General features: G+C 57.2%; 1 protein-coding gene across 3 annotated transcripts in view; it reads left to right on the forward strand.

The window, feature by feature from the left end:
• PMEPA1 (prostate transmembrane protein, androgen induced 1) overlaps window positions 1–25,528 on the forward strand; it is a 69,682-nt gene that overhangs the window by 21,739 nt on the left and 22,415 nt on the right. Inside the window, exon 1 of one of the 3 annotated variants that reach the window (XM_034641751.1) lies at window positions 11,923–12,180. The exons of the other annotated variants lie outside the window; for them this stretch is intronic. Coding sequence (XP_034497642.1) covers window positions 12,099–12,180 — 82 coding nt within the window. The 5' untranslated portion in view covers window positions 11,923–12,098. Of the gene's footprint in view, window positions 1–11,922; window positions 12,181–25,528 lie in introns of those variants that run through there. 3 annotated transcript variants of the gene reach the window in all.

Raw genomic sequence — 25,528 nt, forward strand, 5'->3', positions numbered from 1 at the left:
GCGTCTGCCTTCGGCTCAGGGTGTGATCCCCGCGTTATGGGATCGAACCCCACATCAGGCTCCCTCCGCTATGAGCCTGCTTCTTCCTCTCCTATTCCCCCTGCTTGTGTTCCCTCTCTCGCTGGCTGTTCTATCTCTGTTGAATAAATAAATAAAATCTTTAAAAAAAAAATGAGCATGTGGAAGGGGGAGCACATGGCCTGCAATGCCCCCCCTTTATGTGAGCAGTTTTCGGTTACTTCTCAGGGTATATGTCATCAGCACCGCGAACTCCCAGTGGACTGGTGTAGACAGTTTTCCTGGGTAGGAATCCTCATCCTAACAGCATGTCGTTTGGAGCATTTGCCGTGGGTCCAGCCCTGGACTCCGCTTGGAGCGTGAGGGTCCCTGCTCCCCTGCTGCGTGTGAGCGAGGCGGCCCCCACTTCCCTCCTCCCGGGGGCAGAGGCCAGCAAGACCTGGGCCAGCGGCGAGTCGAGGGAGGGCATTAAATGCTCACAACAGCCCTTCAGGGCCAGTGGGTGGCTGGGACCCTGTTTCACGGTTGGGGAAACTGAGGCTCGGGTCCCACCGCCGGACAGGGCCGAGGCTGAAGTTTGGGCTGTGTCTGGCTGGCCCCAGTGTCTGGACTCTACCACATTTGAGGGCGGGAGGGAGGGACACAGGAAGGGAGGGCAGGCGAGTCTCAGAAATAGAACCTGCCTCCGGCGGGGATAGGCACATAGAGGAAGTGGCCGTTTGGCCAGCACCCCAGCAGGGAAGGTGGCAAAGGCTGGCAGAAAGAAGGACCCCATTGGGCACCTGGTGGGCACCAAGCTTTGGTGGGAATCCTGAACAGAAGAGACCAGAGACCCACATCTAGGGGACCCAGCCTCACCAGGCTGCCCCAGGTGGTAGCCTGGCCGAGGGGTCTGCACACGCCCTGGGCTCGACCCACAGGCTCTGGGGTGCGGTTCCTCCTCCCTTTGACCTGGCCTGGCCGAGGAGAGGCACAGACCCTGGTTTAGGATAGGTTTGGGTCACCGTGAGTGCGTCCCAGGGATGCTCCCTGAGGCCAGCCCACCCCGAGCTTGTCCTTTCCTGGGAAGGGAGAAGCCTTCATGGCCCCATTTTGCCGCAGCCCTTTGAAAGCAGGGGCCAGAGCCTCCTGCAAAACCCGAAGTTGGAGGTGACACCCAATTTCTGCTCTCCCGTGTATTCTTCTCAGGGCCCCGGGAGGTGGGGGGACACAAGCTCTTGCCCCCCCCGCCCCGCCCATGCATTTTCATTTAACCCTTTGCCACCCCTGTGAAGTGAACAGCACTGCAGAGAAGCCACCCACACGGAGGGTCGGGAGCACGCCAGCGGTCGGCTTCTTAGAACAAGAGCGAGATGATTTGCCGGCCAGCCACGTACAGCCCTGGAGCAGCCTGGAGTGTAGCCCAATCAGAGAGGATTCGTTTTTGGCTTCTCCAGAGCAGCCAGCCCCCTGACGTCCCCCCACCCGGCCCCGTCCACCAGCAGACCCCAAACCAGACCGATAACTTAGCATTTTCATTTAAGTCCATCTGACAAATCGTTTTAGACGGAGAAAGCAGGACTGCATCTTTAACTGCCTACTTTGTCAGCGCGTCTCTGGGCGCTGTAAAAAGTCCTTTGTTATCTGTGTCTAGACAGCACGCCAGCGGGATATTTGGTCTGCGTGAGGGAGAGAGATCTGACAAGGTTGAATTCATTTACCGGCTTATTTAAAGCAGAATTTCAAAACACTTGCTCATAAACTGTTTTCGGCTCCGACTGCCCCAGCCTCCCCCTAGCCCACACTGGCTTTTCTTGTTTTTTATGATTTTTTCGCCTGTTGGGGCAGTTCGTGCGGGTTGCAGCCGCTGCCCTGGCGAGGAGGAGACGCGGGGTGACCGCAGCTTGCAGCTTTTTTTTTTCTTTCTTTAATTGTGCCCTTTATGACTGTCTGGACGCCCTGCAGATGCACGTTCGCAGGGAAACGGCTTTTCCCTCTGGTTACGGGACACGAAATGGGAAGGTTGCAGCCGCCACCCCCTCCAACCGTTTGACCGCCTGCCCCCTTCCCTAAACTGTTCTCCGGGGCGATTCTTCCCTCCCTGAAATGAAGGCACTTTGCCTCCCAGCAGCATCTTTGTGTTTATAACACATTTACTTGACTGTGCTAATTTTATACCATCACCAACAAAAAGAGAGAAAGTGACATTCCAGGCGTCCTCCCCTATGCCGGTGGGCAGAAGCCCCCTGGACCCCTTCCCACAACTTTCTCCACTTCTTACCACTTCTGCATTTTTTCTTTTCTTTTCTTTTCTTTTCTTTCTTTTTTTTTTTTTTTTTGGTGGCACACATAAATAAAATAAAACACCAGAGGTTGGCCTTTGAAGGATGGAAAGATCAGGGCACCTTGAATGGGTCCGACGTTGTAGTTATACCAAACAGATGCATTAATTAACCTCGTTGCCATAGCGACTAGGTGATTGTTGTGGGGTTGAAAGGGGGCAGGGCAGTGGGGGCGCAGGGCCTGCCGCCCACCCCCCCAGCCATCCATTGCCTTCCCTGCAGGAACTGAATCTGCAAATGGCATTGTCCTGCCCGCCACCAGGAAAGTGGGCCACTTTGGGCTTTCTCTGGACTCTGTGATGTGTGGGGGAGCCTTCTCAACTCGCTCCCCTGGAGGAGGCCACAAAACCAGTGGATTTAGGAAATTGAGTTGAGTTAACAGTCCAGTTATATGTTAGGGCCACTGGGAAGGGGCAGACACCAGAGCGCCCTTCTGAAGTGGGGGCTGCAGGATGGAGAGGCAGAGACGGGTTTGCCCCCCCCCGCCAGCAGACCCCCCCCAAACCCCCGAAAACTATTGTCATTGCTGTTGACCTGGCTGCAGAGCCATAAATTTCCACCCTCGGCCCAGCAGTCATCAATCTGCTTCGGGGTTTTACATGGTAGGGGGCATGAAAGGTGGGGAGAGGGTCGGAGGCGGGCAGCCAACCAGATGTCTCCTGGGATCCCGAAACTGCATCTCATTTCTGCCAGGCCAGGCAAATCCAGGGTATCAATCTGCTTCCTTGGGGGGGTGGGGGAGATTGGCATTTCATCTGCAGGAGATAGGACATGGAGAAAATACGTCTCTTTGCGCTGGGCTTCTTGGCCCGATCCTTTTATTTCTTTATATTCCCCTCCCCCCCCCCGACAGACAGACGGAACCTGCAAGCAGGAGCAGTGTCTATGCTACTAGTCCTATCGGGCCTGCATGAGTCTGTTACTATTACCGGCTTTGTTTGGGCAGCTAAACAATGAGGTGTAGGGAGAGACCATGAGATGTGGGCTCCTCCTCGTTTCCCTCCCCCTGGAAGGCAGAGGTCGGGTGGCTGAGTGTGTCACGTTCTGAGTTATACTGAGGTTTCCTTCCGCTCCCCCAGTGCCATACTGTCCATCTTTAAGGAGAAAAATTCAAAATGAAGAAAAGGGAGCTGTTCTTTAGGAGAGAGACACCAAAACAGCGTCACCAAGTTTGTCATGCATGTGGACACACCGCTGGCCCCGCTCCCTCCACGAGGTGCCCCCGCAAGAAAGGGCTTTCAGAAGGATGGTTCTCTTCAGGATCCTGTCTGCGGGCTGGCAGACGCGTCTGCGCTGGAACTGGGTCTGTCTTGGGGTAATTAAAGGAAAATGATTATATTAACCCAGTCACCAAGCCCGCGCAGCATAGAGATGAGGGGCACCGCCTTGATATTACCCTCCAAAAATTGTCCTTTCTCTACACGTTAGGAATGCGCTCTCGGCTTGAGTTTTGGGAGCCTTTTTTTTTTTATTTTTGCATTTTTACATAATTGATCCTATCTCCCGGTCTTTTTAAAGAACAGTAGAAGATCCCCTTCCCCTCAAAACAAGCAGCTTCGGTGCACACAGGGAGACGGGCACCTGCAAGCCCGCTGAAGCCTATGCGTGGCTTGGACACCCCACGAGCCCGCAGCTTGAGAGATAAGATTTTAAAGTGTACTTTTCAGAGCTCGGATCTGGGAGGCCTGGCCTTATTCTTCCCTTGTCTGAAGAGTTGGAGAGGCCGGGGTTGCAAGGCGGCCTTGGTGTGCTGCCATATTTAGGCGGCTAATTGCTGCTCATTTGTCAGGCAAAACAGATGTGGCGGGGAGACAACATCTATTTTCATAATTCGAAACAAATCTGGTGAGCCGCCTTCCCTTTCAGTGGGGCCCGCTCATGCAGAAAGCCCCACTCCTAGCAGCATTCAGCAGAAATATTCCTAGCTCGCCAGTTGAACTTTCTTTCCTCCAGGGTGAGCTTGTTTCTGCTGGCGGCTGGGCCTGGGACCACGGCTGTCCATTGTAGGTGCCCTAGCAGGGATTTGTGGGTTTTGGGTTTTTTGTTTGAATTTTTCAAAGGGAGGAGTAGGGGGTCCCGGCCGGTCAGAGCAGCTGTGCTTCACCTCATCCGTGGGTCCTCTCATCTTCTGCGTGTGGGGGCTGTTGACTGAGGGGCTCTGTGTCCCATCATTTGTTAGGAGAGCAGTTGGTGGCTGCACTTGGAGGGCCCCCCCCCAAGATAGGCAGCTGGCTTCTCCGATACTCCAGGAAGACCCAGGACCCGGGTCCTCAGTCGATGGGGGGCTTGTGCTCTGGTTTGCAAGGGAATTCAGGGGGTCATTCCCCCCCGCCCCCGTTTTACAGATGAGAACACTGAGGCTCGGAGAGCAGCAGCTTGCCCGAAGCCATGCGGTGAATTGATGGTGGAAGTGGTCCCCTGCCTTGGAGGCAGGGACCAGAAATGACTCGGGCTGTCCACCTTCTTGTCGAGTCTTCATCCCCGAGCACGGCTGTTGTTACCTGCATGGAAATGTGGCTGCGGAAACACGAATGTGCCGGTTATCTCTGTCGAGACAGAGGGCCGGCCCGTGCAGGGAAGAGGCCGTTACCATCAGATAGTGGAGCTCCTTTGCGACTGGAGGAGCTGGGGGTGGGTGGAGATCCTGACCTTCATGGAGCTCGGACTCTAGTGGGGAGAGGACAGAAATGTGGTTTCAGATGCTGGTAGTGCCAGGGAGGAGGGAAAACGGGGTCACGTCTGCATGCCCGGGGGTGAATGCAGTGCAGGGGGTCGTGGTTCCAAAGGCTCTCGGGGGCTGACACATACCCAGGACTTGAAGGGTGGGATGCAAACAGTGGGAGGCTCAGGGGAGGAGGATTGCGGAGAGGGGCGCTGCTCTGCGGCTGCGGTACCTGACGGAAGTGCTGCCCAGACTTCAGTCCCCCGATCTGTAAAACAGCAGTTGATTAAACAGTGTGGAAGTTTCTGGGACAGCCACAAATGATACAGTTATGCAAGATGCTACCACTGGGGAACGGGTACAGGGTGTTTGGAGATCTTCCTATACAGTTTCTTACAACTTATGTAAATCTACAGTTATCTGAGAATAACACTTAAAGAAAAGAAAGTGAAAGGTCTGGGGGGGCTCTTTCACCTCTGGTTGCTGGGACCACCCTTCTTGTCATCGTAGCTCAGAACAAGAAAACCTTGGATCACTTCTCTCTCATTTTCACCTGCAGATTGTACGAGTGGGGTTTGGGGGTTCAGGGCAGTTTGCACACCACCCTTTATTGCCCCGGCAGGAAGGAGGCCCATGTTGGGAACCGGGGTCCCTCGGGGTCTGNCACAGGGGGTGCGAGCCAGGCTCCACGCTGCCTGCTGGAACCCCCTTTCGAAGACAGGCAGGGCCCTGGTGCGCACCCTCGGGGTGGGGGGGGTGCCTCCAGCTGACCGTGCACAGGTATGCCAGCGCCGGCCCGCGCCCAGAATGCTGGGAANGGGGCAGGTCGCTGGTTTGCAGGGCGTGGGGGATCTCGGTGGCAGCAACGACTTCTGGACCCTACGGTTTCTCGTTACCCTCTGCGGTGGTTCAGCTGAAGTGGATGGCGTGCGCTGGGAAGTTGGAAACACATATATCTCCTCTGTGTCCGCTGGCACCTGGGCGGGCATGACTGACCAGTGGCAGCCCATGTTGTGGGCCCGTCTGCGGTAGAGCCTGGTGTGGATGACGAGTCCCAGGAACAGGGCTGGCAGGAAGCCTTTCAGCTGGAGAGCCGGCAGTGGGCATAGCCCCGAAGAGGTCCCCAGCCGGTCAGAGCGTTGCCGTTCCGNTGGCTCATCTGACAAAGGAGGGAAGGCCTGGCAGAGATGGGTCGATCTGAAGCCGGGGGCTTGTAATAAATATGGAATCCTGCAGGTTGGGGGCCCACCCCGGAAAGATGCTGATTCAGTATGTTGGACGTGAGAAACGTGGGGCTCAGTGCGCCGCATTCACNTGGGGACCCCTGCAGCTCTCCCTGGAGACTGAGGCTCTTGGTCTCTTGGAGCCCCCGAGCTTCTGGCCTCCTGCGTATTTGGGTGAACGGGTTCTCAGATAGTGACTGCCCTCTGCACCGAAGGGAGCAGCTGGGGGTTGTCGCAAAGCCAGGTTTTCCTGCAAGTGGACCCTCCCATTTCAGAAACCCTTCCCCCCTCCTTTGTCATTGATCAGAACCCCACAGATGGTTTGTTTTCTTCTTCCTCCAGGGAGGGGCCTGTGCACAAGGCGTGCGTGGGCACAGGGGCTGCTGTTCCTCCTCGCTCACTCGTACTATTTTCATAAGCATTTATGAAGTGCCTACTGCGTGCCTGGCACAGGTGCTCTTCTGTGATGGGGCTTGCCGTGGCAGCTCCAGCCACCCCAGATTTTGTGCTTTCAGATCCAGTTTTTGGGCTGGGGTGTTCTGTTATTCTTCAAACCAGTCTTTGCCGCCATCTCTAGACTGGGGCCGACTTCGGAATCTCTTGGGGCCTGATGGCGCTTCCTGACCAGGTATCGTGCCGGGCACTGCGCTTTCGGGCTCCCTTGCTGCCCTACTTAGTCTCAGCACTGTTGACATTTGGGCAGGGTCTTTCTGTCCTGTGGGGCGTCCTGGGCACCATGGGACATTTGGCAGCACCCCTGGCCCCTGGACCCACTAGATGCCAGTAGCACCCCTCCCAGTGGGGACAACCACCAACGTCTCAGGGCCTGCCCTTGAGGTCGCTGAGCAAGTGTGGGCAGGCCCGGTGGCTCTTCATCTGTCAAATCCAGGAGATGACAGGACTCCCCACCGCGGCTGGTCGGGAGCCTTGGGTGATAGAACGCACCGAAAGCTGTTCGTGGAGCCCTGCGAAGCCGTGGTCGCTGAAACTCTCCCCGCTCCTGGTCTGGACAGAAGTCCCTCTGTCCACGCCTCCGACCAGGTGCCTGGGGCTCACAGGGGGTGCGAGCCAGGCTCCACGCTGCCTGCTGGAACCCCCTTTCGAAGACAGGCAGGGCCCTGGTGCACACCCTCGGGGTGGGGGGGGTGCCTCCAGCTGACCGTGCACAGGTACGCCAGCGCCGGCCCGCGCCCAGAATGCTGGGAAGCTGCACCTGCTCCCGGCCTTGCCAGGGTAGCTCATTCTCTCTGCGTCATCGTTTTTGCATGTGGCCCACATTGGGGGCTTCCAAGCCGCTGCCTCCCCCAGAGACCGCTTCGGGTGTCTCTGAACTACTCAAGGTGCCAGGCGTCCACCCTCTTCCTCTCTCTTGCACCGTACTCAGGTAAATACAAGGCCCCAGAGGTTGCTTTTACGCCCGGGACTTCAGCTAAGAGTTTACTTGAACAAGTGGCTCATCTGACAAAGGAGGGAAGGCCTGGCAGAGATGGGTCGATCTGAAGCCGGGGGCTTGTAATAAATATGGAATCCTGCAGGTTGGGGGCCCACCCCGGAAAGATGCTGATTCAGTATGTTGGACGTGAGAAACGTGGGGCTCAGTGCGCCGCATTCACGGAACTTCCACGACAGCTCTGACATGTGGCCTTGTGTGGAACATCACACTGGGCAGTGGTCCCCGAATCATTTTCAAACTCACGTTTTCTGTGCAGCCTCTGCTCAGATAGGCCCACACAGCCACCACCCGGGAGTCTCGGGCAGGTCTGGCAGGCCCCCAGCAGCTGGCTCCTCCTCGCAGCCGCAGTCCGTCTGTCCTCTTGCTCCTGAATGTGACACACGTTCTTACCCGGGGCATTTGCAGTGGTCATTCTTCAGCCAGGCGTGTTCCCGGCCAGCTCTCCTCCGCTGTCGGCTCTGAGAGAGGTCGTCGCAACACCCCGTCCACGGGACCGTCCATCCCGGGCCCTCCGCTCACCACCCTCTCGTATTCTCTGCCTAGCGCTGGGAGTAGTTGGTGCCCGTTTGCACCTTTACCAGCCCAGCCTCGGTCTCCCCAGGCAGCGAGAGCCCCGTGGGGCCCAACATTTGCTTCTAACCAGCAAGCACAGGCTGACGTGGCCCCATCTCAGATGTGGAGGGACCCGCGTTCCTGGCAGACCAACTCCAGCTCAGTTCAGGTTTCCTGAGAAGACAGGTGAGCGGTCTTCGAAAGGACACTCAGGTGTCTTCGGAGGTGCCCATGTGGTTGGAAGGTCCCTGCAGCTTCTGACTATTCTGCGTCTGAGGACACCACTGGCAGCAGTCACTGTCGCTGGCCATACGTTGATCCTCTCCCTTGGGAATGCAGTGACCCGCTGAGACATTGTATTGGGGATATTTGATTATGTTGGGGGTGCAGTGACATTTTACGTTGGGGGAACTGAAGGTGCTCTCCCTCCCTTTGGGAAAGAAGCTGGAGTTTTTTTGCCCTTTGCTGGGGGGAGGCCACTGGCAGCCAATGCTTAGAGGTTACTTAAATTCTTCTTTCTTCGTTTCTAAATTTTAAATGGCATGTTTAGAATTTCATCTTCAAACCTGGGAGCCAGACCTGCAAGTCGAAAGCTGACAGCCGAGAGATGGTTTCGTTTGGCTGGCTACAGCAGCCAGATGGCAGATGCTGTGAGCGGGAGGCGGGAGGGAGGCCGGGAGAGGGGAGGCGGCTTCTGTTCTGGCTTTTGCCCCCGCCCCCCCGCAGCAAAGCACCCTCCTAGTGCCAGGCCTGGCCGCGCCCTGGGGATCCCTTGGGGCTGCCGGCCTTGCCCTCTACCAGGGCAATCCTAGTGCCCCAAGGGACAGGGTCCCCCCACCCTCCCGGACTTTTCCCTTTTTTAAGAAAACTTTATCTTGATAGATACAATTGTGGATTTGCCACATTTGCAAGAACTAACCTAGAGAGAGCTCGTGTACGAGGCACGCAGCTTCCCCGCNTCCCCCCACCCTCCCGGACTTTTCCCTTTTTTAAGAAAACTTTATCTTGATAGATACAATTGTGGATTTGCCGCATTTGCAAGAGCTAACCTAGAGAGCTCGTGTACGAGGCACGCAGCTTCCCCGCTGGTAGTGCCTTAGGGAGCTATGGTACCGTATCACAGCCCACAGACCAACATTGGGTACAAGCCGTCAACCTCACTCACACGTCCGCAGCTGACAGGCGCTCATTTGAGCGAGTGTGTGTTCTTGCGTACACATGTGCGTGTGTCTGCATGTGTCAAGCTCTGTGCAGTTTTGTCCTCGTGTGCAGGTTAGTGTGAGCCCACCACTGTCCAGACATGAAACGGTCCCATTACGAGGACCCCCTCCTTCCTCCCTTTGTGGCCACATCCGCCTCCCACCCGTTCCTTCTCTAACCCCTGGTGGCAGCCCGTCATCTGTTCGTCTCTGTAATTTTGTGATTTGAAAATGTTATATAAATGGAACCATACAGTGTGTGGCCTTTCTTCGCTCAGTAGTTCTCTGAAGATCCATCCAGGTGGTTCTGGGGATCGACAGTCTGCTCCTTTCCTTTGCAGACAGCGTCCTGTGAGGAGGACACCACCGCGAGTTTCAGCATTCCCCTGTGGAAGAGCTTCTGGGTTGCTCGCAGCTGGGGGCTGGTACGGATGCGGCANCGGAACTTCCACGACAGCTCTGACATGTGGCCTTGTGTGGAACATCACACTGGGCAGTGGTCCCCGAATCATTTTCAAACTCACGTTTTCTGTGCAGCCTCTGCTCAGATAGGCCCACACAGCCACCACCCGGGAGTCTCGGGCAGGTCTGGCAGGCCCCCAGCAGCTGGCTCCTCCTCACAGCCGCAGTCCGTCTGTCCTCTTGCCCCTGAATGTGACACACGTTCTTACCCGGGGCATTTGCACTGGTCATTCTTCAGCCAGGCGTGTTCCCGGCCAGCTCTCCTCCGCTGTCGGCTCTGAGAGAGGTCGTCGCAACACCCCGTCCACGGGACCGTCCATCCCGGGCCCTCCGCTCACCACCCTCTCGTATTCTCTGCCTAGCGCTGGGAGTAGTTGGTGCCCGTTTGCACCTTTACCAGCCCAGCCTCGGTCTCCCCAGGCAGCGAGAGCCCCGTGGGGCCCAACATTTGCTTCTAACCAGCAAGCACAGGCTGACGTGGCCCCATCTCAGATGTGGAGGGACCCGCGTTCCTGGCAGACCAACTCCAGCTCAGTTCAGGTTTCCTGAGAAGACAGGTGAGCGGTCTTCGAAAGGACACTCAGGTGTCTTCGGAGGTGCCCATGTGGTTGGAAGGTCCCTGCAGCTTCTGACTATTCTGCGTCTGAGGACACCACTGGCAGCAGTCACTGTCGCTGGCCATACGTTGATCCTCTCCCTTGGGAATGCAGTGACCCGCTGAGACATTGTATTGGGGATAATTGATTATGTTGGGGGTGCAGTGACATTTTACGTTGGGGGAACTGAAGGTGCTCTCCCTCCCTTTGGGAAAGAAGCTGGAGTTTTTTTGCCCTTTGCTGGGGGGAGGCCACTGGCAGCCAATGCTTAGAGGTTACTTAAATTCTTCTTTCTTCGTTTCTAAATTTTAAATGGCATGTTTAGAATTTCATCTTCAAACCTGGGAGCCAGACCTGCAAGTCGAAAGCTGACAGCCGAGAGATGGTTTCGTTTGGCTGGCTACAGCAGCCAGATGGCAGATGCTGTGAGCGGGAGGCGGGAGGGAGGCCGGGAGAGGGGAGGCGGCTTCTGTTCTGGCTTTTGCCCCCGCCCCCCCGCAGCAAAGCACCCTCCTAGTGCCAGGCCTGGCCGCGCCCTGGGGATCCCTTGGGGCTGCCGGCCTTGCCCTCTACCAGGGCAATCCTAGCGCCCCAAGGGACAGGGTCCCCCCACCCTCCCGGACTTTTCCCTTTTTTAAGAAAACTTTATCTTGATAGATACAATTGTGGATTTGCCACATTTGCAAGAACTAACCTAGAGAGAGCTCGTGTACGAGGCACGCAGCTTCCCCGCTGGTAGTGCCTTAGGGAGCTATGGTACCGTATCACAGCCCACAGACCAACATTGGGTACAAGCCGTCAACCTCANGCATTTGCAAGAGCTAACCTAGAGAGCTCGTGTACGAGGCACGCAGCTTCCCCGGTGGTAGTGCCTTAGGGAGCTATGGTACCGTATCACAGCCCACAGACCAACATTGGGTACAAGCCGTCAACCTCACTCACACGTCCGCAGCTGACAGGTGCTCATTTGAGCGAGTGTGTGTTCTTGCGTACACATGTGCGTGTGTCTGCATGTGTCAAGCTCTGTGCAGTTTTGTCCTCGTGTGCAGGTTAGTGTGAGCCCACCACTGTCCAGACATGAAACGGTCCCATTACGAGGACCCCCCTCCTTCCTCCCTTTGTGGCCACATCCGCCTCCCACCCGTTCCTTCTCTAACCCCTGGTGGCAGCCCGTCATCTGTTCGTCTCTGTAATTTTGTGATTTGAAAATGTTATATAAATGGAACCATACAGTGTGTGGCCTTTCTTCGCTCAGTAGTTCTCTGAAGATCCATCCAGGTGGTTCTGGGGATCGACAGTCTGCTCCTTTCCTTTGCAGACAGCGTCCTGTGAGGAGGACACACCACCGCGAGTTTCAGCATTCCCCTGTGGAAGAGCTTCTGGGTTGCTCGCAGCTGGGGGCTGGTACGGATGCGGCATCTGTAAACACTCACGCACAGGTCCTCGAGCCAGTGCAAGTCTCCCTTTCTCTGGGACCGAAGCCCAGGAGTGCAGCTGGGTCATTGGTAGTTGTGCATTTGGTTGGAAAAGGATCCTTCACTTTCCATCAACACCCGTGTGTCCTCTGGGGAGAGGACCTTGACGTGCATGCCTTCCTGCCGCGGTTGTCGCTATGGACCGGGCACCGGGCCAGGCAGGGTGTCAGGCACCGGGCATACTGCGGGAACAGGGCTTCTCATGGAGCTGTCTTGCTGGTGAGTTGAAATCAGCAGTCAACAGGTGGGCACATTCGTAAAGGAGGTAGTCACTCATAGTAGCCAACACGCACACAGTGCCTCCTTACGTGCCACGGGCTTTCTGGGTACTTTACGATCCTCGAACAGGTCAGTGTGTTGGGGCTGTCATTTGCCCCATGGTGCAGATAAAGAGGCAGAGGCATAGACAGCCAGAATGAGACAGAGGCAGGAAAATCCAGGCCCCCGTCAGTACACTGAGTTGCCCCTCGTGGCTGGCACAGGCCATCGGGATGCAGAAATGAGAGATACAGTGTATTTGGTGGGGCAACTGGGAGGCCTCCTTGACATGGTAACAGGGAAGGCCATGCAAAGATCCCAGGACAAAACGGCATGTGCAAAGGTCCTGGGGTGGGAACAGGAAAGAGGCCAGTATGGCTGGAGTATGGTGAACAAGGGTCGGAGGAGGGAGGTACAGAAGGGAGGTTGAGCAGGCCTCATAGGGTTTTAATCTGAGCGTGAGTCAGTGAGTCAGTCGATGTTTTTAAAAATTGCTCTGGCTGCTGGGTGCAGAATAGACTGGGGGTGGGGAGTCCATGTGCCATGGAGGAAGTGGGGATATGGGGAGGACACGTAGGCAAACCCTTTGGTCTTGAGGGATGACCCCTGGGTGTCCCCCCAGCTCTGCCCTGCGAGGCCAGGACCCCCAGCCAGCCACCCACCTTGGGTGCCTGCAGCCAGACCTTGGGCTGCCGTGTAGGTCTGTCTCCCAGTGGATTTTTCTTGTTTCTCTTCTCCCTGTTTCCACACTAGCTGTCATCATGCAAATTGAATTTACATGCTCAGTATCAGCCAGTCCAGATCATTTAATAAATGAGTACTGACATCTTCGTACCCCTCATGCCTTGCCTGGTCGGGTGAGTCGCCTGCTTTTTAATCTATTGATGACCACCATTTATTATGCTCTTGCTGGGTACCGGCTAGCGTTGAGAGAACTCGTGTACCCCTACTAGCTCTGCTAATCTCAGCAAGCCTGGCAAGTTACTCATTATTACCCATCTTTATGATGGGGGAAACTAAGGCATGTGGGCAAGTGACCGCTTGAGGTCACCCATACAGGATGTGGCAATGTCTGGATTTGAATCCAGAGCTGGGACCCTCGTCTCCCACGGCTTTGCCACGTCCCCATCTTGGAGGGCAGAAAAGGCGCCTCCGTGAGCTCCTCGGTCAGAACCTTGGTTTTTCCAGCCATTGGGGTTTTCCTGCTTCTGGAAGATGCTGTTTCTAAAGGAAATGATACAGAAGGCTGGGATCGCCTTGCCTGTGGGGTGGGGACCGGAAGATGCGGCTGGTGTCTGGGAGGCTTGTAACTGCCCGCTGGAAATGTGTTTTGACTGTCGCCTGAAAAAGAAAGGAAGAGCTCGTACAGAGTCACACAGAGAGATTTGGCAGATATAGACCCCACACAGTCTCCCTCCTCCCCTTCCCCCCATCGCGCGCGCGCGCGTGCACACACACACACGGAGAACACCCAGAAACACAAACACCCTGAGACACAAGCACATAGATGATCGTAGGTGGGAGACAGATCCACGGACACCCTCAGACACCCAGCCTCCCAGACCCCCAGAGAAAAGCAGGGACTGACATTTGCTTTCCCACCTGCTTGGGGCGGGGCGGAGGGTGGGGTGGCCCTACAGGGGTGACGTCACTTTCCCCCCCCCAGCTCCTCTCAGGCTCCAGCCCTGCCCAGCCGGATGGTCCGTGCAGCGGCCCACTGGCATTGCGTCCAGCCTTATTTCCTAGAACCTCCCCGCCAGGCAGTGAAACGCTCTGGCATCAAGGAATGCCTTGTCCTGTGCCCGGGTCCTTCCAGCGACCAGCAGGTTAGCACTTGGGTGATGGCAGGGCGGCCTTCCAGCCCAGCCTGGCTTCTGGCGGACTCCGGCCTCGGCCGGTAGCTGCTGGTTCCCAGAGATGAGCAGACGCCAGAGGAAGCGAAGGGCCCGTCGCAGCTCTAGCCCACGGGGCTGCCAGGAGGCGGTGGCTTGCGGTTGGGGCTCGCACTGAGCTTCTTGTCCGCTCTGACAAGAGACCAGTGGTGAGGATGCCAGGCTTCAGTGTCCCGGGCCCTGCCACGTAAAGCTGTGTGGGTGAGCTGGGCATGTCGTTCTGCCTCTCCCAGCCTCAGATCCCTTGTCCTCAGCACAGGGGGACATGGGACCAGGGCTGTCCCGGAGAGCTGCGGGAAGGGGGATGAGCCCCAGAGACCAGGCCGCTGGGCCGGAGACGCGGCAGGTGCGCGCCGTGCTGCTGTTTCTTCCCGCTTAGAAGGGCTTCAGGAGATTTTCAGATCATCATCTGTCTGTCCCACAGAAATCCAGCCAGGTTTCCAGGAGCACGGGTTCGAATTGTTTGGCCGCAGAAAGGACAAATCATGGTAGGATTTCAGGTGCCAACTGCCTGGAATAGCTCAGCTCTGGGGTGGGCCTGGCACATGGTGGGGGCACAGGAGGGACGTGCTGCTTGAGGGAATGAACGGGAAAAGCCCCAGATGTCCTGCGCGGAGGCCGAGGCCAGGCTGCTGGCTGTCCTGTCCTGAAGGGGTGCGTGAGGGACGGTGTCTTCCTCAGTCCTTCCCCCCCCTTGGACAGGTGCCCCCCACAGCTGCGGGCTGAATTCCCTCCACTCAGCTGTAGCTGGTGTCGCGGTCAGCCGCAGTTGCTCTGACAAAATAACCACAGTCTGGGGGCTTAAAGAACGAAATTTATTTTCTTTCCGTCCTGGAGGCGAGAAGTCCAGGTTCAAGGGGCTGGCAAATTCAGTTTCTGGGGAGAGCTCTCTTCCCGGCTGGTAGGCGGCCACTTCCCACATGTCTTCACATGGCCTCCTCCTCGTGTGAGTGCAGTGGGAGAGCAGATGAGCTCTCTGGAGTCTCTTCTTACAAGGACACTAATCCTGTAAACTCGGGGCCCCACCCTCACAACTTCCTGTAACCTTCCTTCCTTCGAGAACCATCTCCGAATACAGCCACACTGGGAGTTAAGGCAAGGACATAGGAATAGGGGGAGAGGGATGGGCACAGACATTCAGTCCATAATCTGAGGCCCCCTTCTGATCCAAACGGAGGATTTGGGAAGCTGTTGAGCACCGCAGGGTTTACTGGGGGCCTGGTCCCCCGGGAGCCATTTTTCTGGGGAATTCAGTTCCCAGGTTCGGTCCAGGAGTGAGGTCCCAGATGGCGGAGAGGGCTGAAGGTGGAGGAAAGAGCCCAGAGAGGTGCATGTTGCAGCCAGGTCTACACTCGGAGCCCCTGCTCGGCTCTGGAGGTCCCGGGCTCCTTAGAGCTTGGCTCCTAGATTCTTTGCTGTCTGAGAACCGTGGTGGCCCGGACAGTAGGGAGAAACCAGTCGGGGGGCACTCTGTCCTTGGAGCTGGGAGTCCCACAGGACAGTGCCTAGACTTGGCATAGTAGTAGGATGTGGAAGTTGCACTGGGGCAGCCGGGGCTGGGCTTGACCTTGGCCATTAGGCTACCTCCCTGCCCTTGCCCTGGGTGAGACCTGAATAGCTGGCCCTTCTCTGTCTTGCAAGGAGGGGGCCACCTGGGTCAGCCCTGAGACCGCGTCTGGTGGAGCCCGCCCTGGCCAACCCTCGGAGGCTCCCCGGCACGTGGCCAGAGTGACCGAGGAGCCGTTGACAAGTGGCCACATACTATTCGCATTGTGGCCCCCGGTCCAGAGTGGCGCTTTTTGTCGGAGAGCCTTGGAAAGGGAGCCTGGGCTTCCTTGCCCTGTCCTGGTGCTGCCATCCTGGCTCCCGTTGGGAAACACCAGGCTCTTGAAAACTGGTTAATTGAGAGAAATATCTGCTGGTTTTCAAGGAGCCCACGGTGCCTCCCGAGGGGTGAGGGTGAGGACGAGGGCGAGCCTGAGTGGCATTGTCAGCCACACTCGGAAACATACACACACAAGCACACGCGTGCCTGAATTGTTTTCGTGCGTTCAGATTTTAAGAATTAAAATGATTGACGTTTGCCACAAAACGCAAACAGTATAGAAACACAGGAAGTAAAAAGCATGGTGTCCTTCTTCTAGAAGTACTCATGTTCAACGATTTGGTGATTATCCTCATTTTTGCTATGAAAATGGGTCCAGATCATATATGTTGCTCCCGTTTCCTTATTTCTGCTCGAGAATAGTTGCTAACATCTCTCCAACATCACACTTAGACCAGGAGTTTTCAACCAGTTTTCTGCCTCCGCCCCCACCTCCCAGGGGACATTGAGTGACGTCTGGAGACATTTTTAGTTGTCACAACTTAGGGGTGATGGTGTTACTTGCATCCAGTGTGTAGAGCGCAGGGGCGCTGCTAACACCCTCTGATGCCCAGGACGGCCCCCACGGCAGAGAATTATCCAGCGCAAGATGACAGTAATGCCAAGGTTGAGAAAGCCTATGGTACATTTATGTGTATTTTGAATGGTCTTTGGATCCCGTAGTGTGATGTACTGAAGTTTGTTTAGGGGTATTTAGATGGTCTCTGATTGTTTACTTTAAAAAAAAAAAAAACCCTGCAGAGATATCCTTATACATGCATGCTTTCAGGCCTCCTGTGAGTGTTCCCGTTGGATACAATCCCGGAAGTTAAAATTGCTGGGTTACAGGGTAGTACACATTTTTAATTTGGATAGGTATTGCCAAAATGCCCTCCATGAAGATGATAGCCGTCACCACTACCACCGGCAGACAGACTCACTCACCCGTGCGACCCACTCCCCATTTGCTCCCTGTTCTCCTCAATTAGCAAAACGCATTTGATTTATTTTAAATAACTTTCCGTGGCACTTCCAGCATGTCCAATGGCAGACACCGTCCTCTCACCGTGAATTCACTCTGTCCTGCCAATAACTCGAACGGTGATTGATATTTTGCTGACAGTGGGTGTTTAAAGATGTTCGATGTCAGTGACAATAGGAAAAAAATCTCATTAGTTCTTTCCATCTGGATAATAGCAAAGAAAGATAAAAGGCACGGCTTTGTCTTTTCTGAGTGAAGGAGCCGTAGGTCCGGAGGCTCTGCTGTCCCTAAGTTCTCACGCGTGCTCCCAGCCCTGTGCTCACCCGTTGGGCAGCTGCAGCCTCTCCGGAGCCACCCCCAGAAGGTGACCTCGGGGCATGTGGGGCGAAGCCCCAGAAAGAGGTGAGGCTCTGCACGGTCCTGTCCCTTGGGCGTAAGAGGCTCTTCACCCCCGAACCTGAGCGATCCTTCACAAACGAGGACAAGGTCCCTTACCAGTGAATAGGAGACATCCCCACAGCAGGGTATGTGGACTGGACTGGCGGCCACTCCAGGGACGAGGGGGTCCTTTTGGCATATGTATTGCTAGGACAAGAGAGGTGGTCCAGCCTCACACCTTTCCCTCCGCCTGGAGGCCACTTCTAGCCTTCCCTCACCTGGCTGACTCTCTGTCTGCCTCCCTGGTCATGTGCACACCTGCATGCCTGCGCACCCTTCCCTGCTGGGCATGTCCCCCTGGCCCCCTTCCCCCCCCGCCACGGGGCTCCAGAGCACGCAGCTGTCACCCACTGACTCTCACTCGTCTGGCTGCCTTCGGCCAGGTGTGTCTCAGGATGGGCGTGCGGGACTCGGCTCTAGACTCCCTCCTCACCCCCTCTGTGGATCCTCCCCAGGGCAACCATGCCTGGCCGTTTCGTTCTGCAGGTGGTTTGCTGGTCCCCAGTCTGTGCAGACACAGATGTCACCCATAGACATACGTATGCGTTCTAAGATTCACTTTTATTTTAAGATATATATGTTTGTTCTCTTTTAAACAGAAACAGACTCATCCTATCTGATGGCTTCTCCTTCTCTCATCCGGGCGTCGTCAGTGCCAGTACACACAGACCTGAGCAATGGCTTCCTGGGTTGTGTCAGCCCCTCTGGGGGTTGTTTTAAGTGGTTCCCAGTGATTTTTGCCCTTCTGTGCAAACCTGCAGTGGCCGTCTTGACACTCATCTGTGCCCACGAGAACAAATGTGATCATTTACTCAGCGTAGTTCTCGTGCACTATCACGGGAAAGTTCTAGGTGCTGGGGACACAGAATAAGCAGTCCCCTAGGTGACACTGAGCTAGTAGAGAGAGAGGCAGGAAATAAATGGCTAGATCACAGATGGCATTGCAAAGTAGTCCTGTACCGAAAAGGACAGGAGGCATAGGGTATAGGGTCCTGGGGCTTGGGGCAGATCACTGTCCCAGACAGGGTGCTCAGGGATGCTGCCTGAGGAAGGGACAAGCAACAGAGGCTGGGAGGTAAGGAAGGGAACAAGCATGCACATAGAGAAAAGTGATCTTCCCCAGGCAGAAGTAAGGGCACGTGCAAAGGCCCTGAGGTGGGGCTGTGCTTGGTTCTACAAAACACATGGTTAGAACGCTGTGAGCGCGAGGGAGCAAGTCGCAGGAGAAATGCATGTGAGATGAATGCCCAGAAGTTGATATGCCAGGTCAGGTGTTCATGCTAGAAAGTTCTGAGAGCTTGTTAGTTTCACTCTGCAGACGTGCTCCCAATTTCTACCATCCATGAGCTGCAGTGCTGGCAGGGGGACCCACGTTGGTGAGCCTTCCCCAGCCACTGCGGGTTCAGACAGCCCCAGCCCATGTGTGTGTGAGGAGAGGGGGCAGGCGTTGCCCGGGGCCTACAGGTCTTGGTTCGAGGGGTTCCCTCCTGGAAATGTTGGCTCCAAATTAGCTGATGGAGTTCTCACCGCAGCTGTGGGAAGAAAGGACGAGGTTATCCCTCTCTTTTTCTCCCAGCCGAGGACACGGAGTGATTCGCCTAGGGTCACAGTAAGTGGCAAGACTGGGATTTGAAACCAGGAACCTTTGGGCCAAACATGTTCTTGACCTGTATCCCGGGATTTTACCGTGATGGGGGTGCAGGGAGCCTCAGCCCCCACGCCCTCACTTGCCGGCCTGTTGACTTCTTCCTTGAGGCCACCAGACGGCAACGGACAGTCTCACAAGGCTACGCGTCCAGCTAACGGGTGCCAGGCACCCCACTGCATGCTTGGCACAGGAGTCAGCACTTAGTAAGTGGTTCGGTCTGTTTTTAAAAATGAGAATACTGGCCTAGATTTGCTGCCCACCTCTCAAACCTCAAAAGAAAGACAGATTCATTTTTTCCCCCCTATAAATGGTCTTACCCTAAGAAATGTACCGTTGGGGTGTTTGAAGTGGCACCGGGAGTGATAGAAAGTTATTCCTTTGACGTCTGGTTCGATTTTATTTGACATTCTAGGTGGGGAGGGAGCTGGGTTCTTATTCAAATGCAGGGGGGGTTGGTGGGGGGAGGGGGGCAGTAATGATGTGGCTGGAACCCCAGGCAGGCTGGGGCTCTGCTGAATGACAATGAAGCCCGCCCCAGTGGGTCTCATCCAGGCAGGTCTAACAAGATTAGATTTTCATAAATTTCAGACAGTGCCAATTCCTAATTCCTTGGTGTGCGGCTGGGAGGCCAGACAGGGCCGCCTGCACGGGCTGCTTGTTAACCAGGAAGCAAACTGGCTGCCCCTCCACTGGGAGCAGACATGAGGGGGGCGAGGGGCGGGGGGGGTCGTCTGGTCTGGAAACCTCCTGTGGGCTGGCAGGAGCCAGGTGGACTCTGGCCCAGCTCTCCAGCTGAGGAAAGAGAAATGAGCTCCCGCACCCAACTGCTACTCCGATGATTAACCGAGAACTTACTCACTTCCTGGTACCCGTGCAGGGGAAGCGTGTTGATCTCACGTAGTGCTGTACATATATACACACCCGTGCACGGTGAATAGCACGTATTAGCCCGGTTCTTCCCTGGCCCACTCCCCATTGACAGCTGGGAAGTGGCCGAATGGGGGTTGAAGCCTAGGCTCCTGGGCTTTGTTCCTGGTCAAGGCTCTACCAGCCAGGAACGGGGGGCCATCAACCTGGGTGCAAAAGAATTGCATCTGTAACTTAACTAACCGAATCAGGAGCACGGGCTCCAAACCACAGAGGCCTCAGCAGCACCTGCCACATGGTCGCCGGTAGAAACCACGGATTTCGTATCACATTGAAATCTGCCAGGTCATATTTAATGCCATACTATCCCCATGTCACAAAAATAATTCCATATACTCTCGCCATATCGCTAGTCTGGCTGAGAGTTTGATAACTGTTTTTAATATAATTGGCTTCCTTCTGAAGCCACAATTTTATTTAATTTTAATTGAATTTTAATTTAAAGACCAGATTCTGGGAGAGCCTTGTGGATTCCCCAGTGGCCGGGGCTCCACCACAGGGAGGAGGAGAATCGGGCTTGGCCTGGATTCGGGACTGCTCTCCGACTGGGCTGCTCGCCTGTGGCGGGGCCGATACTGGGCCCCCCCGGGGGGGCTGTTGTAGGAATTGAGAGAGGAAGTCCTGTCCTGGCCGGCGCGTGGCGCTTGGGGTAGCGGCAGGCGAGATGGGAGCTGTTAGGAGCTCTATGCAGTGCCAGGAGAGGTGCCCAGAGCTGCCCCGAGCGCCTGGTGTGACCTTCCTGATTGTCCTGTGATTTTCCTCCACTTTGAGGGGCTGGGGAGGTGGGCACCACCTGCCACAAATGCTGGCTGCATGGACCACATGGTGGGCGATGCTCTAGGCGGTCCCGACCCTGCCTGGCGAGCAGATCCCTTCCACGGGAGCCCTTTGCTGGAACCTGGGCTGTTTCTGACCTGGAGCCATGGTGCTCAGGACGGCGGGGTGTGGGCCAGCTGGCTGAACCTGGCCCTGAAGGCACGGGCTGGGAGCGTGGTCCTGGGCCTGTGGGTTGGTGGCCCTGGCCAGCCGTCTCCTGAGTCAGCCTGCTTCTCCTTGTCTGCAGAGCAGGTGCGGGCTGCGAGCATGTTAGTGCCTGCTTCACGGAACGGCAGTGAGGCTTCACCAAGGCCATGCCCGTGAGCACGGGGGCCGTGCCTGGCATTTAGGGGGCGCTGGGCGCACGTTGCCTCTCCCCGGCGTCAGGCCAGCTGGGAGAGGACCTGAGATGGGCTTGCAAACATCTCAAAGTGACGGTGTCTGTCTCTGGAGAAGACGAAAGGGAGGGTCAGGCCACTCCGAGGAGGCAGACGAGCCTGTTAATTTGAAATTATTCACCAGGAAAGAAGACAGTAAATTAAATTAGAGTGACCTTACTTTGCATGTGGAAGATGGGCTTGGCCACCCCCGAGAGCCTGCCGCATCTATCACCCACCCCAAGGGGGAAATTAGGAAGAGAAATGGCAGAGCTGCTCCCCCGCCCTCCCCACAGCAAGCAGGCCTGATGCCCAGGACGAAAGGAGGGAAATGGGTTTCTCTCCCAAAGGCCCCTGTTGCGGCCAGGCCCTTGGAGCAGGAGCAGGACCCGTGCTCCAGAGTCCCTCGTGGCCTTGCGTCTGGCTGTCACCTGGGGTGACCCTATTGGACTGACTTGCTCCCAACCCCCAACCCTGGGGCAGAGGCCAGTCGGGTGCACCAGGCCGGGCTGGCGGCTCGGCAAACCTCTCAGCCTTTCTAGGGCATCGGCCTGATGGAGGGGTGTCGGAAGTTGTGACGTGGGGACAGTGGCACCCACTGTGTCCTGCCTCGTCTGAGCTCTTACGTTCATTTCATCTTCCTGATGCCAGGTCGTAACTGGGGCTCCCGGAGGTCCGCGTGCCCGGGGTCGTCACGCAGCTTGGAGCTCATGGATGCAGGGGGACAGGTGTGCGGGATGTGTGGAGGGGAAACTAAGGAATGCTTTGGGAGAGCTGCAAGAATTTAGTAGAACAAGACTCTCTGGGAGGCTCAGTGTTAAAGACCCAGCGCGGCTCTCTCTAGGTGCATGGTCTGGCGTCCCTCCACCCTGCGCCTCAGTATGCCCGTCTGCAAAATGGCAGTGGTGGCCTTCACCGCCGTGTAGACGGGGGAGGCGGGCTCCCTGTGGCTGTTGTCACTGTTGGGATCATGGTAACAGCTCCAGTGACGGGTAAGTTCGGGCTGTGGACCATCCCCCTCTGTCTGTGTGTTGGCTTTGGCTGTGACTCCTGTGGTTACAGGAGACTTGAAAGCCAGGGAGGGGGCTGCCGGTGGTCGGACCCAGCCCTGCGTGCTCCGTGCTGGGCCCCTGGCCTCTGTGCAGGTAAAGGGGAGGTGGGGCAGATGAAGGAGCTGAGGCGGCACCAGTGTGGCTCCCGTTGGCCCTTAGCAACTGAGTGGCTCGGGCTCCTCTCGTGGCTGGAAATCCCCAAGCCACCCGCTCTGCAGGTTTCGGCCTGCCCACTGCTTTTAAACACTTTGAAAACTCTTGAATGTGTTGCCAGCTAAAGGCCAGGGAGCTTCACAGATGGTTTCTGGGTTCTGGAGAGATCGGGAGGTGTGACCGCGTGGGGCTGGCCTGCCTTGGGCGCTGGCCTGTTTGGTGGCTGGGGTTTCAAGGGATAGTGCCTGTCTAGGGAGAGGGGGCTCACGCTCGGCTCGAGATGCCTGCCTGGGCATGGGAGACAGGGGTCAGGGGAGGGGTCAGGGGTGCAGAGGCCCAAGCTGCCCAGCGAGGCCCAGAGGTGATGCCAGCCCGAGGGGCGCTTGGGGCCAAGCAGACAGCACAAGCCTGTAGAAAGAAGGCAGCCGCCTGCCCGCAGTGCTGTGCCTGGGGGGGCGGGGTGAGGGTGAGGGTGGGGGGGCCTGGCTGCACATGTGGCCTGCAGTTTGCCACCTCTCCAGCAAGTGCTTTCCTGGGGCGTTTCCTGGAAAAGCGGGTTCTGTCCCCAAACGCGGTGTCTCCTGGAAGGAGCCCCCTCAGTGAGAAAGGGCGTGGAGAGGCTGTTGGCAGGACCAGAGGGTCCCCCTCTCCCCACGGCCAAGGCCAGCACGCCCAGCCCAGAGGTGTGCTCTGCCTTACGGGTGGTGTGAGCAGCTGCGAGTTGGGGGCCTCTTCTGGACCCCTCAGCGCCTCCATGCCCCCGTGCCGTGGGGCCTGGGCCTGGCCTGGAAGAGCCAGCGCGGCCCTGCTCAGCCCTCTCTCTGTCGGCTTGCGGGTCTGGGCTTCCCTTGTTTTGCTGTCCTGGGGTGATGGGCGCCCCCCATTAATCATGGTCCCGGAGGGAGTGCTCCCTGAGTGTCCACACACAGCCCTCCAGTGCCCTCAGCCTCTTCTATGTGGGGGAGCTGGGGTGGACCCGTAGGTGAGGTCCAGGCCCACACCCGGCGGGCCTCGGACCCCTCACGGAGCTGTAGCAGAGCTTAGGGATCCTCAGGGTCCCCCTCCTCTTCGGGGCCTAGACCCAGGCCTTTGGCTTCCAGAATGTAGCCCAGAATCAGTCATGGCTTCTCTTTTTCTGGAAGTTTTCCTGGGGTTGTGGCCCAGGGCCTGGGGTGGGCACATTCGTGTTCTTAGCAGCACTGCGCTCATTTCTGGGGGTGATTCTCTCCAGAAATGTGTTTTCCTGCCCCTTTGGCCCGGCCTGGTGGGGTCAGGAGAGCTGTGGAGGGCTTGTTCACCCCCGCTGGCCTGCCGTCCCCTTGCCACCCCACTGCCTCAGCTGCCGTCTTGAGGCTGAGGCTCCGGAAAACACCGGGAGGCGGGCCGGGCCCCAGGACAAAGGCAGCCCAGCCACACACCTCCCTTCCTCCAGTCCGGTGTGGGCAGGGCCCCTGGAGACAGCACGGGGAGGAGGCAGAGGGGAACCCACCACCGTGGTCCCGGTTGGGGTGAAGAGTGCACGGGGCCGGGGGAGGGGACTTGTCAGCCCCTCTGAGGAGGGAGGGCGTGGGGGTTGCACAAAGCAAGCCTGTGTGTCCCCTGAATGGGCAGCTTTATCCTGGGCCCTAACAGACAGGGCCCTGCCCTAGGGAGTTGGACCAGGCTGCCGAGGACCTGGACCAGCCCGTCTGGGGAGGCAAGAGGTGTGGCCACAGTGACTGGGTCCGAGGCCCTGCTGCCCGGCCTCCTGGCAGGAAAGTGAGGGTGTCCCTCCAGTCCTTCCATCTAGGCTTGCCTAATCTCCTGCTGGGCAGGGCCCCAGCCTTTTCAGCACTCGGGATCAGTCTCCCCGAAGTCCCTGGCCAGGTCACCCTCCCTTCTGGGTGCTCCAGGGCAAGATGGGACGCAGTCCCCCCTGGGAACCAGAACCAAGGCCCAGGCTCCAGGTTGAATTCCTGGGCACACGGGAGGTCTTCCAGCCCATGGTTGAGTGGGAGGAGCCCACAGCTTAGGGCCCTTGGGCTGAGAGTCTGTCACTTGACCTCTGGACCTTGCTTTCCTCGCCTGTGAGATAGGATGATGAAAGTGTCGCCAATGTACACTCAGCCCTGAACGGGGATTCTCAACCCTGGCGCTGTTGACCCGTCATTCTTCGTCATGGGGCATCCTGTGCCCTGTAGGAGGCCCCCACCCACTAGATGCCCGGCGTGCCCCCAATTGTGACAGCTACCAGTGTGCCCAGAAATTGGCACATGTCCCCTGGTGGACCCTTCACCCAACTTACTAACCGCACTAGGTATTAGCGGTGTCATAGGTAAACCCCAGTGATTTGGGCCAACATGGAGCGTGGCATGAGAAGGGGGTGCCTGGGGAGCCTGCGTGGGAGGAAGGGGTGGCCAGGGCTTTGGAGAGGATGCTGGGGTGGGGGGTTCTGTGTGGAGAAGCTTCCACTGTTTTGCGAACAGTAACGTTCCCACCTAGGATGTGTTGCTCTCCTGCTGGAAGCCGCAGGGAAACTGAGGCAGGAAGGGCTGGCCCTCACAGGGTTGGAGTTTGGGTGGGCCCAGCGTGAGGTGCCGGATCCCTTGACACAGGCTGCACCCTATGCTGCCTGTTGCTTCCCCCACCCCCACCCCCGCCGCCCGCTCCCTCTCCCCCAGCTGCAGTTTGTCTGTCTTGGAGGAGGAAGAGCTGAGTCAGTGGCCCTGAGCTTGAACCTATGCCCCGGGGAGCCTTCGGCTAATTGCTTGTTAGGGACGGACGTCAGGGTGTTGTGGACCCGGTGGGCAGCTGTGGGCTGGAGCAGGCGGGCGGGGCTCGGCCCTGGTGGTGCTGGCTGCTGCCCCGTTTGCCGTGTCGCCACCCGGGTCCCCGGCAGGACTGGGCACTGGCGTCCCGCCCGTTGCTGGGGGCTCTGCAGGCCCGACCACGGCCAGCTGCCGAGCCGCCCCGACGTGGACCCGCACGAGTCAGCAGAAACCGCCCCGGCTCTGGCACGATCAAAATAACCTCCTTCCTTTTCCAGCACTTGAGGGTTTTTCCGCCTTCGAGGGGAACAAACAAAACAACACCAAAGGGAAAAAAAGAAAGGAGAATGGCGGCATCTGCAGGCACCCAGGATGGGGTTTTTCTGAGGCTTCTCTCCCGAGAGCTGGGGGGG

Source organism: Ailuropoda melanoleuca, chromosome 13 (genome assembly GCF_002007445.2).
Source record: "Ailuropoda melanoleuca isolate Jingjing chromosome 13, ASM200744v2, whole genome shotgun sequence".
In the NCBI taxonomy this organism is placed as follows: Eukaryota; Metazoa; Chordata; class Mammalia; order Carnivora; family Ursidae; genus Ailuropoda; species Ailuropoda melanoleuca.